The sequence below is a fragment of the Chroicocephalus ridibundus genome, chromosome 9 (genome assembly GCF_963924245.1).
Source record: "Chroicocephalus ridibundus chromosome 9, bChrRid1.1, whole genome shotgun sequence".
NCBI lineage: Eukaryota > Metazoa > Chordata > Aves > Charadriiformes > Laridae > Chroicocephalus > Chroicocephalus ridibundus.
The window spans coordinates 26,813,262-26,833,024 of record NC_086292.1 but is presented as its reverse complement, the minus strand read 5'-3'; the positions used below and the strand labels follow the sequence as shown (position 1 = coordinate 26,833,024).

Below are 19,763 nucleotides of genomic sequence, written 5' to 3'. Positions count from 1 at the left end.
TTCTTTCAGTTCTACATAAGCTTCTTTTTTAAAGTGTAAAAGTATGGCAGCCTCTGCTAGAGTGTTATTACCATAAATCATTGAAGCAAGTGTAAGCTAATACAGCCACAAAGTTTTAGAGACAAACAAGCACCTGGAACAAGTTTGCTCAGCCAACAGCTTCCCTCAGTCCTGTGCTTTTAGGAAGAGCCCAGCTTTTCGTAGATGTAGACTTCTCAGCAGATGTAAAAACACTGTCCTATTTCAGCTGGCTGAGGTTAAACCCCAACAAACACCCAAAAACCCCATTTTCATCAGTTTAGCTCAGTAACCTGCTACTCAACTCTGAATTAACTGATGAGCAATTCAGAAAGAAATCCCTATTTTTCTCCTCCAAACTATGAATGTAGACTGGGGACAGGTCTCCAGAATTAAAGCACAGGATGGCCAGAACCACTTCCAAGCACTTCCTGCCTGTAAAAGAATACACTACAAGTAATTCTTGCTCATTTTTAATCAGAAATAGTGAACTAAAAGAGCTACACTTAACTCTGAACTTCCTTACTATAGCTGCCTTCCAGCAAGAGCAGCTACATCAAGTTTGAATAAAGAATTAGGAACGATGTGCTTAATTTCTACTGTTATATGAAGCAGGATTTTTAAGATACGTAGTTTAACTTACAAATTCTGAACCTTTCTGAATGATAAACACTGAACTTCAATGAACTAACTACATTTCAGAGCAAAACAACACATCTTAATGACTGAAACACCAAGAACCTGAAACATTTTTTATTTTTTAGGGAAAAAAGTAGAATGTAAAAAAATGCTGAAGTTAAATAACCTCTCAACGACAACTATGTTGACATTGTTTGCGTGAATTTGGTATTTGTGGATCTAAAAAAAAAAAAAAGCCAAACAACTAGGAAACCAAATCAAATTATAAGTTAATGAAAAAATCAAATGCAGCATGACCACACGCAATAAAGCAAGCCTAAAGCCACAATATACAGCAAAGCAGCTTATAAATGATCAGGAATTTGAGGTCTACATTGCAAATGCAAGTTTTCCTAAATTCTCAAGCTGTGCTGTGGCTGCAGCATGTTCTACCAACCCTTCATCTGCTGGGAACAAAGTCTGCCCACCTTACTTCTTTCTTCTCCGGGAAGTTGAAACTGAAGCCAAGTTTAATCTTTCTTTTACAGAAGAGTTTGAAAAGAAAGATTTTCCCTAGCTTGGAACAGATTATAGAGAAGTCAGCCTCAATACTTAGTTTCCTGAATAATAATGTGTGATTTTCAGTAAGCTTAATGCAACATGCCTTTTGTACCACTCAGACTATTGCTTTTGGACAAGACTGCTCATCAAGTTAATTGCTAGATAAGAAAGCAGAGCCTTTAAAACTCAGAACTAGTGTTAAATATTGTACTGAGAAAATAACAGGATGTAATTACGGAACTAAATGAGACTTTTTTTGAAAAACTGAAAAGATAATGCAAAGTGAGCTAAAGTGGAAAACAAAAGGAAAAACCTGACACATCTTTATCAGAACCAAACACAACTTCCAAAATCCTGTGGATGAAAGGATGCTTTGCTAAGGCAATGAAAACCTTGAGTATTTCTTAATCCTGTGCCCATAAGAGTTATAAAGAGCCCACAGTACTCTGCTGGAGACAGAAAAGCCAGCTGAGTGTGCAGGCATGTTTCCTTGCTTTGGTGTACGGACAAGGTACAGGTAAGCCAGATGCAGTGTCACATCAAGAGCCTTGACCAGACATAAGCACCTCTTTCTGACATAACAGCCGAGTAGAGGGTCAGAAGTGGTCTAATGTCTCCAAAGACTTAGTTACACCAGTGGTTAAAACATGCCTTAGGAGTTCTTAGCTTAACACTGACCAGAAAGTTGCATTTGCTATCCATGCTGGCATCAAGTGAAGAAAATGGAAGGGAAAAAGAAAAAAAATCGCAAGAAAATCACACTAACTAGATCTCCGATGACACCACTGAGCAAGCTTCATACGCTCTCATCAACTCCACAGCAAGAAAGCTCTATTTCAGGAATACAGAAACCCTCAAAGGATTTCCACGCAACACAAGCTACAGTGAAACTAAAGAGGTGGCTGTACACGTTCTGTTCTCCGTCACACCCTTAGGTGGAAGGCAAAAACAACGCCAGAGCATGCGCACGTGGAACAAATTAATGCTGCAAATGGGGATGTGGTGACAAATAAGAAGCACAAGTGATACAGCTGTAGTGGTTTAATCAAGATTTGGTATCATTTCATAGTAGTGTCTGATGACTCATCAGTAACAACTCAGACAACGCCATCTTTCATCTCCCAAGGCCAGAAAATGACTAAACCAGCTGATTTCAGCAGTGATTTATGTGCTACATTTCCCTCCACGATAAAAATGCACAGCTGCAGATCTGTCTTTATGTAGAGATAAGACAGAGACTGCACGATATACGCAGAGGAAAAGAAAACTAGACTGTGTGTCTGTGCCCATGTCCCCACATCATGTATACTCTAGAGAAGAATTAAATGAGTTAAGATTGAAAAGCAAAGCTTACATTATGTTTTTGTTGACATTATGTTTACATGAGCGAGGTGGGACAGCCATAGACAGCAATCTTTCCAGAATCATTCCCCTAACACTACTCACAGACATGTATTTTGTGGAGCCTCTAATGCAGATCAAATCAATTTGTTTGACCACCGTGAAGGTGAACCAGGGATCTTGGAGTCCCAACATCCCATCGTCTATTCCAAAGCTGTATGTCTAGCGGGTTTGTCATCCTCCAGCGTACCATAAAGATCATTCCAAAGAGACTTACTTGTATTCTGTAGTGTTTGAAGGTTTTCTAGTGCCAGGGATCTCCTCTCCGTTCTTCACCCAGTAACTGGCAGAAAGGGGGCTGGGACTTGTGGTGAGGTTACACTGCAATGTGACAGCCGGCCCATGCAGATGGATGATTACATCCTCGCTGGCATTGATCCTGGGCTCTGAAACAAAGGACACATTAAATAGCAACTCTTCACTGGCAGTTGTGCCACACTAGTCTAAAAAAATTCAAAGGGGAATCGGGAAGGGAAAAAGACTACACAAGGAATGTCACTGCACTAGTTTGGGAGACATCAAGAAAGCCACAACAGAACAGCTGGCCACTAGTGAAGGCAACACCTTATAGCACCCCTATATGGAAAAAAGAGAATTCTTTATTTTAGATTGTTTATTTTAACATTGAACATCACTACAGATTTCTATGTAACACCATTAGTCTTCCCGGGAAAACACAAGTCCTGTGACTATACACAAGAGATCAGGAAGTCCTTCAGAAGCAACTTTCTGGCTTTGCTTGCTTCCTCTACTTTGAGGTTTAAAGCAAACCCATTTTCTATACAGAACAGGCCTCAGAGCTAGACAGTCTTCTGAATAATGTTTCTGGACTTCCCCCTGAAAAAAGATTAATGTCTACCTAAGGAAAATATCCTGCACACACAAGTTAGTTCAAATACAACTTTTCTGATGTCTGAAATCCAAGCAAACACCCAGTGTGAATAAGGCACAAGTCTGGTGAATAAAGACTGTTAAGTCCTTAACATTTAACAATAAAAAGTAAGAATACGCACCAAGTTAAAATTAGAGTGGGGAACCATTTTGTTTCTAAAGTAACCTTAAACATAAACATTTATGAAGAAAAAACCCATGAGCTTCATTGCATAAACAGACCATAAGAGTTACATACTTTGCTGGTTGCAACAGGAACTGAACCCAGGCTGTTCCACCTTACAATCTTACCTGGTAACATCAAATTCACGTGTTTTTTTAGGGGAAAACCTTTCAAAAGTGCTAAGATTAGTATGAGGGCACTGTCCTTTCATTTCATAACCACGTTTTCTTAAGACCGTGCAGATGGCTGTCACTCTCTAACAAATAAGGCTGATGAATTTTTACAATAGTCGGAGACAAGTTTCTTCCCAAACTTGGAAAAAAAGACCTTTCTATTGATGGCTCACAGCTCATTTCAAGTATTCTGTAACAAAACTTGAACACAGGATGACAGAGCTTAAAGGAAATTTAAGAATTCTTGCTATTAGTCTTCTAAAAATATCTAGATTTAGTATTGGCTGTAGTTTCAGCTTGAACTAAAGACGACTGCTGTAGCAGTCTCTGCCATGGAAATGCTGCTGTGTCCTCTGCCTTTGATGTATTTCTTACTTTAAAGGGCGAAATGAATTCCAAAGAGGTAGCTGTTGCCAGCCGCTCATTTCCCCACCACGCTCCTGCGGCACCAGCCTCTCCCAGTACCCCCTTTGCATTCTCGTAGGTCAGCAGCAAAGTGCAGGAGGGTGAGGAAGTCAGTCAGTAATGAGGGTCTTTGGGATTTTTGCAAGTCAGCAAAGGATTTTTAATCCTGGAAATTTCTGTTACGCCTTGTGGTGACATATTTGGAATACAAATTGAGTCATACCCATGCAGTCTTTTGGTTATTCATCTGCAAAGCACTTGGAAAACAAATTATTAAATAGAACGAGGGGAAGCGGAAAATACCAGTAGCGTCAAGAAACATTGCATTTTTCATCACATAAAACATTCATCTATCCAACAGTACAGTACATTATTGCCCAGAGAGGCAGGGAGAAAAAATATCTACCTACTAATAACCTGACAAAGTCATTCGAGTCCTGTATATTCTTTCTCCCCGTCTTCAGCAGGCTGGCTATATAGCTTCTTTTCACAGCTATTTAAAACTAGGACTATCATTTAACTGCAGAAAAACTGGCAGGTACTGTAGTAACAGAGGGGTTTTTTGACACTTCTCGTGGACACTTTGCCATTATCACACATTTTCAGCTGTGTTTCTGCCTCATTGTTCCCATGCTGGGAATTTGATCCACGCAAGGATCTGTTTGGGTCCTACAGGGTGCAAAATTGTTTTACTACAGCCATTACTGGACTGCCCTGTAAGCTTTTCCATCCTCCCCAAAGAGCTTGTGTGCATTCTCAGAAAAACGGTACCTGGAAATATTTTTAGTAATGCGTTTGAAATAGTAATCTAGCGTCAGAACACTCATCTAGAGAAATAACTTTTGCTAGAATTCACTGATAGTACTGGGTTGTTTTAAACATTTTTCTTTGATGATGAAAGCCGCATCTTCAAGTCTGTGGCCTGCGAAATAAATGCAGTTTTATTTTCAGAAGGGCTTAAAGGCTGCTGTAACAAAGACCACGACACATCTAGCAAGCACTGTTATAACAGATGCCGAGACACAACCTAAAAGCGGTGTGATCAGCCTGCAGCAATCCTGGAATGGGAAAGCATACATGCTGCCATCAGAAAGCATTACACAAAGTCACAAAAAAAAAAAAGTGAATTCAGTCCCTACAGAAACTGGAAAGTTAAAGACTTAATCCAGAAGGTGTTTGACAGTGGTAATCTTCTGTTCTTTCATGTTCTGTTGATAATGGACTCTTCAGCCTCTAACGCTGATGAAGCAGAACATACAAATAAAACCTGCCTGGAGCAGGTTTCTTCTTTTCCTTCTGCCAATCCACACCTATTCTTACCTACAACTCCACTAAGCCGCCATGTCCAGAAAATATTTACAGCTGTCTCAGGCTTGCTTTGCTGGGGCCTTTTGTGTCTGACTTGCAACTTAAGTTTTAGGTTAAATAAAAAGACATATTAAAGGCAATTGCAATCTCATTTACATCTTTTACCTGCATTTATGTTGCTTTAATTTGTTTAAAAAGAAAAAAATAAAAAGCAATCGGGCAGTACTAGCCTGATTTAACTCTAGAAGATAAACTGCAAATTGAATACTAATAGGACAGCAACATCCAAAGAAGGATGCCCACTTTAAAAAGCAAGATGCTGAAGAGTCTCTTGTTACACAGCACTTAAACTGCACATTTTATGTAGGATCAGGTTTTTAAATAAAAAAAAATATATATCCATAATTGAAGTTCTTTATCCAAACTAGGAATGAGATAGAAGCTGGACAACTAGTTCTTGAGTGCTAACTTATAAATCAAGTTGCACTTGACCTCTTTGCATTCAAGTTTTTGTATTTGAGACAAGCTGTGATTTAAAGGACAGTGAAAAGAGGTTGTGCTCTTCTGATAAATTGAATGTTCTCTTTCTTCACGTTCAATAAGGCCAGCAGGAAAATGGCCACCATTAACTGGAAACTGTAACACTGTTTAGGCAGAAAATTCCCATTTCAAAGACAAATTGCGTTAATGCTAAGACGTTTTGGGCCACTTAAGATGGTCTCCACCTTCCAGGGATGGCTTGGAAACCTGCTCCCCCCCCTTATCTCCATTTCCAGCATGGCCACGCAGGAGTTTGATGTCCAAGCGGTCTGTTTCCCAAGCAGCAGCTGGTCATCTCTCAACATACAGAATATTACAGAGTAAAAGCATCAAAGTATTCTGTTCAATGTTTCCCCCCCCCGTAAGTAAAACACAAAAGCAGAAGAAATATCCCAGGCACAAGGCACGTAGCAATGAAGTCACGATACACACTCCAGAATTAGTAGCACCAGATGCAACAAGACCACGTTAACTGAGGAGGAAGACAAAAGGTTAAACTTGAATGCCCGGAGCAGGTTGTATTAGTATCAATGGCCAGAGAGAGGAAAAACCCTCTTTCCATATGGAGATATCTTCATAGTAATTCATTCCCAAATGACGACTTTTCATATGAAAAGGATTTTCTTCCTCAGTAGGTTACTAAAACTGAGTAGCACAAAGAGAGGAGCACAGGACCACCACAGACTCACCACACTCAAGAAAAACTAAAGGTCTTAACAGGGGCAGCGGGGATTTCCAGGAGACATTCCCTCCTCCAAGACAAATTTTTTAGCTTTGCCTTAAGGTAGTATTATTTCCTAAAATTACATGGCTCTTGCTGTTGCAGGTCATGCAAAGCAATGTACCAATCCAAGTCCTTTGGGACCTCAAAGGACAAAGAAGGGATCAGGCACTAGGACTGAAAAATGAGCAGGTCTGAGCTGAACAACCCAATGCTACTTAAATTTTAGAGTCAATCCACATCATTGGGTTCACTGTCTATTTTTCCACACAGATCAGTGTTGTTTCCATTTTCCCGAGGGAAGGGCTCTGATCCAGCAGTGCCGACTGCAGCACCACATTTAAGGGATGTGTCTTTTTAAGGTATCCAAAAAAACTTAACTGAGACATAATTACAGAGTTTGACATTTCTGTACCCAGACAAAATTCAAAGTGGTACATAAAAGGTTTATTTAGGCACAGAGCACAATAGCAAGACAGCACCTATGTTCTATTCCTTGCCACCTTAGGACATCGAGAAAGCAAGTTCTCCTATACTTCCACACAGCAGGCTCATGTTGCAGATTTAATTCACTCTACCTGTAACTCATTAGACACTTGCTTCATCTTGTTAGCAAATGCAAGAGTTTTGCATCTTACACAAAATGAAACAGGGTTCTCCTCGAGTCTGATGATACAAATTTCCAAACTCGTCTGGGACTGCTTTAAAAGTGAGCTGAACACAGGAAAAGCCTTATAACAACAGAGAACAAAAAGCAATTCTGGGTCAACCATATTCTCTTGCTTTCGAAAGTTCTTTCCGCTGACAAAAGTTGCACTCTCAGATGAAAGCCATTTAGCTAAAGTTATTAGTTCAACACTGGGGGAGGATATTTCCCCACACACACTTCACAGACTGGATTAAGAATAGCTGTATCAGTTCGGTGCTGCTGCATCAGAGAACTCATTAGGAACATGCTGCTGTCCAGAAAGGAAAAGAAACACCACGACTTCATGGAAAAATCTAAACATTAAAGGTCACATGTAACTGAAAGGGAAGGATTTGCACAAAAGCATATATGTAACTAAAACCACATAAGAAGGCATTCAGAGAAACTTCAAGAAAACAGAAGAAATTAAATAACACAGCTAAACCTGGGAAGAACACAGAAATCAAATATAAAGGCACTCATGGAGAAGCCAGCACTAAGGTGGCTGGAAACCTACTACAAAACTAAAGGGGGTAGGGGAAGAAACACAAATTCAACACTGGGCTTGTTTTCACACAGAAGCTATTATAAAAATGGATCCACAGATTTTCCCAAGTCCTTTGATCCTAAGGAGAGACAGAGATGGCAGACAAGGTCAGCACTACAGGCGGAGGAACAGTCTGGGGTTCAAAACACTAGCACAAGGGAGCAGAGGGTTTCATGGGGGTGACAGGAGGGTGAGGGTCATTAGACTGCCTCTAGAGACTACAGTACCACTACTGCAGGGTGCCGGACTCACTCTGAAGGACGCTTATAGTAGCCTGGGCTCGAATCCACGTTATGGAGGGATTTTGCCTCAAGTCATTCCTCCTGGGATCGTTGCTGGCCCTGCACTCGTAAGTCCCAGAGTCTTCCAAGGTAAGGCGGGTTATTCTCAGCACACTCACCCCATTCGCCCCGTAGGCAGTGTTAATGGTGACACGGCGCTTCCGAGCGCCATCCCACAGCTGTTTGAAAGACTCAGCCCGGTTGACTTCAGCATACCACCACTGGATCTCTGGAGTGGGGTTCCCAACCACATCACAGTACAGTTCAAAGGCGTCCCCCGTGAGTTTAGTTTCTGACATGGGCGACTTGACAAACCCAGCTAGAGGGAGGGGCAGCAGAAATGCAGTGACAGAGTGGCAGAAAACAAAAGATCTTATAAAGAACAAAGCAATGAGGTGCAGAAAACAAAGAGTTAGATAAGACATTAGCATCTACAATAACACAACTTTCATAGAAAAAGCACAACACAGAGCAATTGCTGATGAAAGTCGATAGTTTGAGAGCAGCGCACTCCCACTCAGAATATTCATGGGAAGCAAGGCTCCATGGCACCAAGTGCTTGTCCTGGCCACTCTGGGGATCCATCGGTGGCCACTGTGCTTGGGAAGCTACGGGCTGCAACGCATACCAGCTAGGAGGTACCTCCAAGCCATAGAACAGACTGATGGGTTTTCAAGCCTTTTTCAGTTGTGTGGACCTTGTAATTAGCAAGCATTAAGTGTTCAGGGACACATGTCTTTTCTCTGAAGAGCCTTCTTGCTTTTTATGACCTATCTACAGGGGGAAAAAGTGTAAAACCCTACCGTTCTGCCCTGTGCAGCTCACACTTGTGAACTCTGCTTTGACTTTTTCGTCCATCTATTTTGGACTTCTGAGGTAGGGAATTCCCCATGATACACGTGACCTATTTGCCTGAAGTAGTTGGATCACCACAGCTCTAGGAATCTCACAACCTTCTAAGGCAAAGGGAATTTCAGCGATATATAGACACACAGGCCACAAGACTGCGGCATTAGTTGGGAAGCAGACAGCAAAGGTACTTCCAACAGACACCATGATTTTTGCCTTCTGATATGAGATGCCGTGCTGATGTTTGTGACCGGGCCAAAATATCCTTATTATGGCATGACATCCTTCAATACTTACCAGCTTCAGAGATGTGTTAAGAGCGCAGACATACTAAGTTGTCCTTCAATCCTATTTTCAAAGGTATCTATCGAAAACAGTGTTGCCTTAAAGCTAGTCTCTTCCCCCGCCAGCCCCCCCCCCAAAACCTAGAAGATTAGAATACAGCTGGGCAGACAGATTATGCAGCAAAACCCGTCATATTGCTGTGTTCCCCGGGCAGCAGGGCTTCTCATCAGCAAGCAGTGCGCCACACAGCTCATAGGCTGTTTCATCCCTCTCCTCAAATTCTCAGCTTATTTTCAGGAAGAGGATTGAAAGACAATTCAGCAGATTTTAGAGAACAGAAAGGTGGACTTAAAGCCCTGGTAAAATTTCTGACGCACGCTCATTAAATAGCATTTTCCCTCCCACATCATTTGGCCACGCTCACAAAATAGTGAAACAAGCAGTTGTACATTGGCAGACAGTTACATGGGAAGCTTGCATTATACAGGCACCTCTAAAGAACCATTTCGGCAAGAAAGCAAGACCAAGAGTCTCTAGAGCACAAGCAGAAACTGTCCTTTGCTGGCACAGCCCTTGTGCAGTAGCTGCAAACCACAGCTACAAGAACAAACACTCGAAACCAAAAAATACTGGCCCCAGAAATCATCGCAGTTACCAACTAATTTGACAAAGCCTTGTACTCCGGCACTAAAGGAGGTGAGCTCTATGCTCAGTAGAAATACCACAGCAAACGATCCATTGCTGCAGTGGGGGGAGAGGAAAAACTATTGCACTACAAGTGCCCTAATTACTCACACTTACAAACCGCACTAAGACCACCATTGTTGTTTCTTGAGGTTAACAAGGATCCTACTGTTTCCACACTGCTGCTTGAGGCAACACACGAGACCGGGTTATGAACTTGCTCTGCTGGACTGTCCACATTTCAAGGGACACTGAATGAGGAAGACCTTGTATTCCCACAGAGGTATAAATCAAACAGTGAGACCGGCACATCTCTCAACATGGTTTACTAGACACAAAAAGCTAAAGCGGTAGCACATAGCATAGGCTTACTTCTTTCCAAATCCTAGTGGTTCTCTCTCTCACACTATAGCCTCTTTTTCCTGCCTTCCACCATAATACTGAAACAGAGATGATGGTAGCTCAGGAAAGACTGCTCAGAAAGCGATCCCCTTTCTACAGGTTCCCAGTTTCCACTAAACACCGATGCACAAAGATGATGAACTCCCCCTGGCATGAAACACATCCCTCAAGTCAAAGGCCAAGCGACGCAAAACCCAAGTCAATCCCACTTCTCCAGCTGTCCCAGCTACTAAGCAACCATTTCTGCAAGAAAGGCTTCCTACCTGGCCTTTGTGGCAGGGATGAAGGGTTGTAATTGTGTATTTTAAAACAACTGTTAGCTGCACTGCTGCTGGGGCTACACAACAGGCATACGTGGTATGAAAGAATACTGTAAATCCTCTTAAAAGGAGTATCAATAAATTGCATAAAACGAGCCGTCAAAAGCTTTCGGTTTTGAATCTGATTCCGCATTCGCTAAGCTGTTAAAAGTATTATAAAACTTTTGCAAAAAGCCTAAAAAAATTTTAAAAATATTAAACTGGACAACTGCATCAAAAGATTTCTTTAGTAAATATTCTCTGGGTTTAAGTTTTAAACCCTACGCTTCCATCAGTTTCAAATCCTCTTGAAAACCAACGTCTCAGATTATGATAAATTTCAACGCAACACACTATCCTCATCTGAGGTGTTGTCAGCATAGATAACTCCATAATGGTGGTAAAGAAAAAAACCACAAACTGGATTTGGTGGCCCTCCCCATCCCACCAAAAGATTAAAAAGACCCCCCTCTTTAAAAAGGTATTCCAGGTTAGAATAAAATCCTGGAAGGACAAACAGGAATAAAGGTGGCAGAAAAGCCTCCATATGCAAATTAATAAAAACTTAGCATTACAAAGGACTGGCAGTGCTATTAAAAACTCTACACAAGAGTCTCGGGTTAATGTTTTGCATTTTGAGTTGTTCAGAAACAGCAAAGGCAAGACATCAAACGGCATCAGTAAGTTGAGGCGATGCTTCCAGCTACAGTACATCTGCCAGAGGGCCATTTCCGATTAAGATATCTAGCCAGAAGCTGCAAAAAGAGCTGAAATCTGCCAGTACCAAGCTGACATGTTTAAAAGAAAGAAAAGGGAAAAAAAAAAAGGCTAAATATTACAGACAATGCTCCCTGTAACGCAACAGGAGTCTGGAAACTGAAACACTGCTGCTTTTTGGCAATTGGCAGCGATTTCCGTAATTGTTCAAAACCAAACAGAAAATGACACTGTACAGATTTCATTGCTTACATAAGAGGCTTTTGGAGCCCAACACTTTCCTTACTTGGTCTTCTCCAAGCACAGAACTCCCTGCTTTCTTATTACCACATTCTGCCCAACTCTAGAGACGGGAGCATCAAAAGAACAGAGACTTATCAAAATACAAACAGATCAAGCCAAGAGGTCAAGGTTTTATTACAGTGATTATACTCTACCCATTTAAAACTGAAAGCCTGTCCTTATTTGTAATTTAAAGCTCTTATTTCCACAGTGTAAGCTGTAGGAAGCACTGGTTGCAGGACTGATTTTCGGCTTCAGTTTGCAAGTATCAGCCCCGTACAGAATAGCAGAGCAAAACTGCAGCCAATGCTCAAAAGCTGGCAAAGGTCAGGGCTCCGGGGAGGGTGGAGGAAGGAGGCAATAATCCACAGATCATACCTTAAAACCATATAGACCCATGGGAGGCAGCAGAATAGCCCAAGTCTTAATGCCAAATACAGCAGGAATAAGCACCTTCAAAAATGTTTACAGGAAAATAATTCTTATGAAGTTTTGATACTGTAAGTTTATTATATTGACAGCTGTATTTCATTACAGCCATAGATGAGTTATTCTGTTACACAGTCAGTTTTCCACTTAAAAAAAAAAAAAAGGTGTTTGAGGGGGAGGGTTGTTCAGGTTTTGGATATTTTTAAAGCTAATTGCTATCATGCATAAAAGAACAAAGGAAAAAGTCTATTGCTAAATATCCCTCACAAGGTCTTTACTAATCTTCATGATATACCCGAATGCAAGAAAAATTGTGTTCCAGCAGGTGCAGCTATTCAAGTACACTATTATGTTTCCAACCAATTTTTGTTTTTTGTTATTAATTGATGTTATCTCCCTGAAGGACAGAATGAAGTGGCAATATTAAATCACTTCTGAAGTGACACTTGTTTATTGAAGATTTGGTCTCAGGCACCAATTGTGAAGATAAAGGTGAGAAATGCGATGAAATAATCCTCTAAAACTAGAGCAACAAATTAGTTTCCACATACAATTCTGCCAAAGATGAATAAAATCCAGCGTGCAGCTGGGCTCTTCACATTTGCAAATTCTGCATGTTAAAATTTGTATTGTAGTGAAGAACCACTAAATCCAAATTAAGAAAAAAAAAATGCATTTTGAAAGACAGGTGCACTGGAACTCAGATTGGGGGAGAAGCTAAGAGCTATTCAAAAGGGCAGCCAAAAATTTCCATATGCAGTAAGAGAAACATGTACAGCAGACTTCCTGAGCCAGAAAGCTGGAAAAGCTCCATCTTAAACAAATCTTGAGTTCAGAAGAGGAGAGTGGACAAGAAGCCTAAAGATGGTGAGTTTAAATGACTGTAAAAGCTTAGCTTTACAGCTCGTGCGCAAACTGGTTTCATTAAGGAGGCTTTATCAATGAAAGACACCTTTTCAGATTAATTTTTCTTCTGCCAATATGTATGAGCTACCTGTTGGCCAAAAGCAAGCGAGGCCGAGCCAAACTACATTCCAGCTTTGGCATATAAATGAATCAGAGCTTTACATCCTAGCAATTCCCCTTCCAGCTTCACGCGGCAGCAGCACCCTTTCCAACTGCAGCTATTTCCCTCGTTGACAGAAGCCAGAGAGGAGCCAGTAACCCAGTACCTCTGGAAGAGGTGCAGTGGGAGAAGGAACAAGGCTTATCCTCTTGCTGATGCAATCACGGAACTGTAGGATTAAACGTAGCATACTGCCAGAAATTTATACGTACTAGAAACATGTGAAAATATTTAACCATAATTTTGACCAGCTTCTGAAGCCTGTCGAGCAGTTTGTATCCTACCTTGGCTGGAGCCCAAATGAAAAAGCAGCACAAAAAGACAATTCTTGAATACCTTAAAACCAGTATCACAATGACCAAAGAGCTTCCCAACTTCCTCACCTGCTAGAACGGACACACAAAAAAAGGATCTTGATACAGATATCACCAATTAGCATAAAATATCCTAGCAGCAATCTACCAGTCTAAGAATATACAGAATACACCTGATAAAAATCATCCTTGAGTTGCAGAAATGATTGCGCTATTGATTTAAATATCTTTTTGTTACTGACATTTAGCATAAGATGCACTAGGTTGCAAAAGAATCAATGCGAACGCTGTTGGAGAAGCAAAGCAGGGGCAATATTGATCATCTCAAGTTAAAGACTGGTCTAAAGAAAGAAAAAAAAAAGAAAAACAAAGCTAGGTTTTGCCTTAAGAAAATGTAGATAAGTGCTAGCTGAGGAAAAGGGTGTTGAAGCAGTCCCAGTAGAAAGAAGCCCCAACAATGTGAAACGTTATTTTCTCTAGGTTTAATGTCTATCAAGCATGAAGATTAGAGCTGAAAATAAGCACAAGCCCATCAGCATCAAATAGCAAGAGGAAACCGTTTTGAAAACAGAGTCTGCAAAGATCGGGAACAAGGAGCTATGAAGCCCAAGAGCATAAGGGGCTGTTCGGAGCAGTTCAAAGCAGGACACGAGCCCAAGAACATACAAAGGTGACCCAAATGAAGGAAACGCAATGTCTTTCCAAGGACATTTTCAACCACAAGGAATACAGCGGTAACAGAGCAATTTTACAGTCAGGGGCAACACTGTGCGCATCTCTGTCAAGCAAGATAATGCTCCTCTCCTATCCTGATCCTATCTTTATCTTGCGGTGAATTCCACTTATGTGAAGAAAGAAAACACAATTCAAATCTCAAAAAAAGCTTGCAAAGCTAGTGCAAGAAGAAACCTGATTTTCAGATGAACCCACAATACACAGATAAAGTGTAGACTGCTTAGGGACTGAGTGCTTTACGGATTGTGTATATTTACAATGAAAACCATCATGTAAACAGCAAGAGGCTGATGTTTCCTATTTGTCCCATTAGCCCACCATATGTCTGTATTTCACTGATTCTCCACTTCTCTTGCGCCTTTAGCACAGTTCTGGAGATTTTATTTCTGCGTATTGGTTGAGAGCTTTGCCTGCAATTCCACTTATTTATAGACAGAATAAAGTAGAGCTAAGCTAGCCCTTTTTTTTTTTTTCTTTATTTCCCTTTGCCTCTGAAAACCCATTAAAAATTTCCTTATTAATATAGCGTAATTCATTTTTGTAAATACATGCCTTTGGGAATGCCTGTCCTAAATGGCAGAGCAAAAAGCCAAATATCTTTGCCAAAGTGCAGTTTTATATGTTCTATAGATCAGTGTTAGCCAAAATCCTCCAGGTGAGATACTGATACTGTACTTAGCAAATACCACCACCCTCGGTACCAAAGTTCTGCCACCAAAGACAGGCATTAGGGTTGAAGCTTCATTAAATTGTCTTCATACCTTTTCCCTAATTGATATTATGAATTAAGCAGCCCTGGTTTATTTTTTAAAAAAATTCTTTCAGCTTTTGCAAGTACCCAAGGCTCTGCACAGGTAAAATGAAGCAAAGCTTTACCGCTGCTAGTAAAGCTTCAGAGCAACTGGATAAATCCCTTGATCTTGGAATTAAGAAAAAACTGCAGTTATGAGGATTCAAAAGGGAAGAATAACCAGATGCAAACACTTCCCGTGCTCCTGAAACGCTGGATTTGTACTGTCTCAGAGGCAACCACCTCCTTCCAAAGGAAATCTGGTGGTGACACCAGGGCTCGGGGCAGGGTGGGGGGTACAAAGTGCGGTCGGAGCTCCAGGGAATGACCAGACAGATTGCGCTTTCAGGAAAGGGGATGCAACTAAGTGCTAGCTGTAAAAACCTCATTAAAATATAAAAGCACAGATGATCTTGAGCAGTCCACAAAGCACCTCTCGGCTGTCTTCGCTTGGCCCTCACTTTAGCTTATTTTCACCTTTATTACATGGCAACAGTCTCACTTATAACTTGTACCGGAATATCAAAGAAAACTACAATAAAAAGCTGCCCCCCTCCTCTCCCCTCTCCATTTTCCCCCTGCTACTTAAACTGGTACTCTAATTAACACCTTTTTCTTCTTCACTGAAGGGTGTTAATTAAGTGACAAATTTTTTGAGGGTGGAAAAAAAATCACCATCACTTTGTCAAAGTATTGCATTTGTACTTCGTTTAGGATGGAAAAAAAGGCAGCCTAATTAACGTTTAGTTTCTTTCCAATGCTCACCTTTACTAAACCAAAGTATTTGAAATTAGTCAAATCTACAAAAAAGTGAGAGCCAGCACGCCAGCTGGAGGAGAAGGGTGAAGACACCTCAATCCTATGGAAAGCACTAAAGCATCCTGCCTGTTTTCACCTATCATCTAGTAGGTTTGATGCTTTCCCATTCTCTCATCACTAGGGAGCATGGTTTTTAATCATATCACTGATAAGAAATGGGTTTGGTCGTAATCACTTCACTGGTAAGAGACGGGTTTAAGTTTCACAGTGCACTCCCTGTCCTCTTTGAGTATGACTCACCAGCCACCGTAGCACCCGTAACCATCATGCATCACCAGCTAACCTTTGGCTATAGTCTCCTAACTGCATCACACCACTTCCATAAACGAAAAAAAACATTGGCATTAATCTTCTTGTTCTGCTTTGTCCTATTCTTTACCCAACTACAGAAGCAGCTTTAAAATCATCACTTTGACATTCCTATCAGACATCCAGATGAGCCTATACTGCCTATAAGCATACTGAGAACTGCAGCAATACATGAAATTAATTCCTGCCATCTCATCTTGCAGCTTTATATAGCTGAAGGTAGGTTCTGACTTGATACAGGGGGAAACACTACCCAGAGAGCATCATACAAAATGCATGAGCCCACGATGTAGCAATAGCTTCATTTCACGGAGATGGAAACCTGAGGATTACTTTCTCCAGGTCCACAGACATGAGGATTAACATTTTCTGGATTCAGACCAACATTCCTCATTGCTCTGTGCATTATAAAACCTTGCTTAGTTTGACACACAAAAAAGATTTATGAACAAACTAATTTCATTTGTTTGCTGAAGTAAAATTCAGAGAGTCCTTAAGTAAATGGTTTCAGAGCCTTCGCTGTTGCCAGGCCATCCTGGGAACATGCCCTGTGTAGCCAAGAGACACTTCTCTGCACAGATGGATGGAGAAGGGCCACAGTGATCAGCTTCTGGGTTATAAATCCGAGAATTCAGACTGGAAAGGATTTCTGAAGGTCCTTTGATCCAACCGCCTTCCCCAAACATAAAACCCTTAGATTAGGCTGAGGCCCTCAACCTGCCTATTCATCTTCTCCCACATTTCACACCACGGATGCTTTTATTCAAGAATTTCCTTGGAATAAAAAAAAGCAATGCTTAACTTCACACTGCAATGACTTTCGAGTGCAACTGCTATTTTACAGTCGCTTTTATTGTGCAAAAACTGATCTCAGTAACCATAATTCACTGAAAAAATGCAGCAAAGCACGGTTCACGGACACACTACCGGGTAGAAGAGACACTGGCGTGTTATGGCAATTACAGCTATGCACTTTCAATTTCTGGAAATTGCTTTCACCTCAAATACATTCTCATTGTATGAGCCCCTTGGGTTCAGAAACCTTCTCCGGACATCTTTCTCATATTTACACACAATTTCATGAGTTGTGAACAGTGTTTACAATTCTTCTACTTTCACAACAACCTCATACCTGCATGTTTGATATGTGAAAGTAGATTCAAAACTGAAATATCTGGCAAGAGAAGAACAGTCAGAACAAGAAATTAATATTTACTCCCTCTTTTTGGCTCCATATCGACGTCAGCCTGATGGCTATAGTCACATTTTGACATGTAGGAGTTCACAGATCTTTTTTCTTAGTTCTTTAGCTGGAAAGAACAAAGTTCTTATAGTTCTCTGGGTACTGTAAGAGAGCATAGTCTGAAGAAGTAACCGGAACACGGACTTAGGTCTTTTACAAACAACTGGGAAACTTGGTATTTCACTTAGTTACTGGAAAAATGATGGAACAAAACTGAAATACATTCCACTACAAAACAGTAAGCAAAGCCTGATATCAACATTTAATTGCTGTCTTCGTTAAGGATCTCTAACTCACCAATTCCTTTATTTTTCTGCAAAGGACTTAAAAGCACTGATAACTGAAGCAGTGGTTTACATGTATAAGCTAACTATTCAGATAACATATGAGGAGCAGACATGGCATAAAAAGATGCTATTTTTGCATAAGCTTGTCCCTAAAGCATGTTCTGCAGTCCCTACCATAGCTCATTTTATACTGAGTGCAAGCTCTATTTTCAATTTATAGCTTCTTCCTTATCAAAGTCTGCTTTTTGTTTTATGCCCATCTGCTTAAAGGAATATACACTAGAAGGCTCCAAGCTTCTCTGCCCTGTCAGTTTATGTATTAAAGCGATTCTCTCTGCTTCAGACATGCTGATTGGACAGACATTTTTTAATATCACTGCAGACATGATATTAAAGCATTCACTTCTACAGGAAGTATAGAAAAATCTTTTGTTTGCTTATAACGCTTGTAGCAATGCTCTCCAAATAAACAATAGATTGACAGAGACATTATGAAGCCAGTTCTGATCAATCTGAAGCACACGTTAACTTGCCTGTGAAACAGTTAATGGTATCCAGCTCAACAGCAAGTCCATGCATTTGTTCAGCGCGTTAAAACGCACATTAGAGGACATCAGCCAAGACCCACTCCTCGCCACCTCTGAAGTAGCTCACATACACTGCAAGTAGCACAGAAGACGACATCCTAAACAGAATTATATTTAGCTATGTGGCATTTCAATCACGTGCTTTAAAAAAGGCAAGTCTGGGTAACTTCATTCAGCAGTGCACGAGGACCAATAACTTACATAACACCAATTAAACAATCGTGGATGACAGAGCCATTTGAGCAATTCCAGGAAAGTGGCAAGTTGTTCCTCACAGAGGACACCCATCTCAATTCAGGGCAACACCAGCAGAACACAAGCCGGTCTTAATATTAAAATATCTTAAAATACCAAAGAGGCTTGTCCTTATCACGTTCCTGAATGCTACACACATGACCAGAAGATGTTCCCCTGGGCTGACTACAGACTGAAGGGCTTGCTGTTGGAGGACTGATGCAAGAGTCAAGTGACTTCAGACAGTCTTCATTCTCTACTCAACTGATTAAGGATTCAAAGCAGACAGAAAAGCGGTAATCAGGTTCACTAAGTATCCACGCTCTCCCTCTAGTAAGGCCTTGAGCTAGAAAGTATTCTAATCCGAAGGCAAAGAAAAAAATCCCTTTATCTACAGAACAAACACTCAAACTGGCTGTTGGTAGCAGGCACCCAACCTAATCACCTGAAGGAGCTGGGAGTGGTGCTTGCCTGATGCTGGCATAGCACAGGATGCTACACCAAGCCTTTTTAAAGCCATCTAATTGCGTGGCAAATGCTGCTTTCGCGTGCCTGGCTGCTCAAAAGAGCATACGCTGTCAGGAAGCTGGTTTGAACACATCAAGAAGCATTTACCACAAGAGATTTTCTTCCACAGAGAATTTGTAGACTAGTTTCTCAAAGGTTTTTCCAAAGATTAAGCTTGCATCGTCCTCAGAAAAGGCAAGCATTATTCTCCTGTTAGCATTTATGCTTCTCCCTGGCAGAACTTGGGGACAAAAAGACTTACAATCACCCATGCAGGGAGGAAAAAAAAAGTTAAATAAGCCAGCATTTATTAGTTTTAATTCCTTTTTTTAAGTCACTACAGAAATATTACTGCTGCAGCTAAGGAATATACAAAAATCTCTCTAAAACAGAAAGACTCAGGAGCAGAAAAGCTCCTGTACGTTGACAAAAAAAGTAATTGTTAACAAGTATGAACCCACTCCTTGGAAATAAGTGGGAAGGGATTCAGCTTCACAAAGCAGAAACGCTGAGTTACAGTAGACAGCAATTAAAATTTGTCCAGTGTACACATGTAACACAGCAACCAACACCTGCAAGCTAAAGATCTCAAAAAAAAAATTTAAGACCA

The 19,763-nt window shown here is 40.9% G+C and overlaps 1 protein-coding gene across 2 annotated transcripts in view; it reads right to left on the bottom strand.

Moving 5' to 3' along the window:
* NPTN (neuroplastin) overlaps positions 1 to 19,763 on the bottom strand; it is a 59,049-nt gene that overhangs the window by 24,902 nt on the left and 14,384 nt on the right. For both annotated transcript variants that reach the window (XM_063345602.1, XM_063345601.1), the window contains exon 2: positions 2,816 to 2,984. In XM_063345602.1, the coding sequence (XP_063201672.1) occupies positions 2,816 to 2,984 (169 nt within the window). The remainder of the gene's footprint in view (positions 1 to 2,815; positions 2,985 to 19,763) is intronic.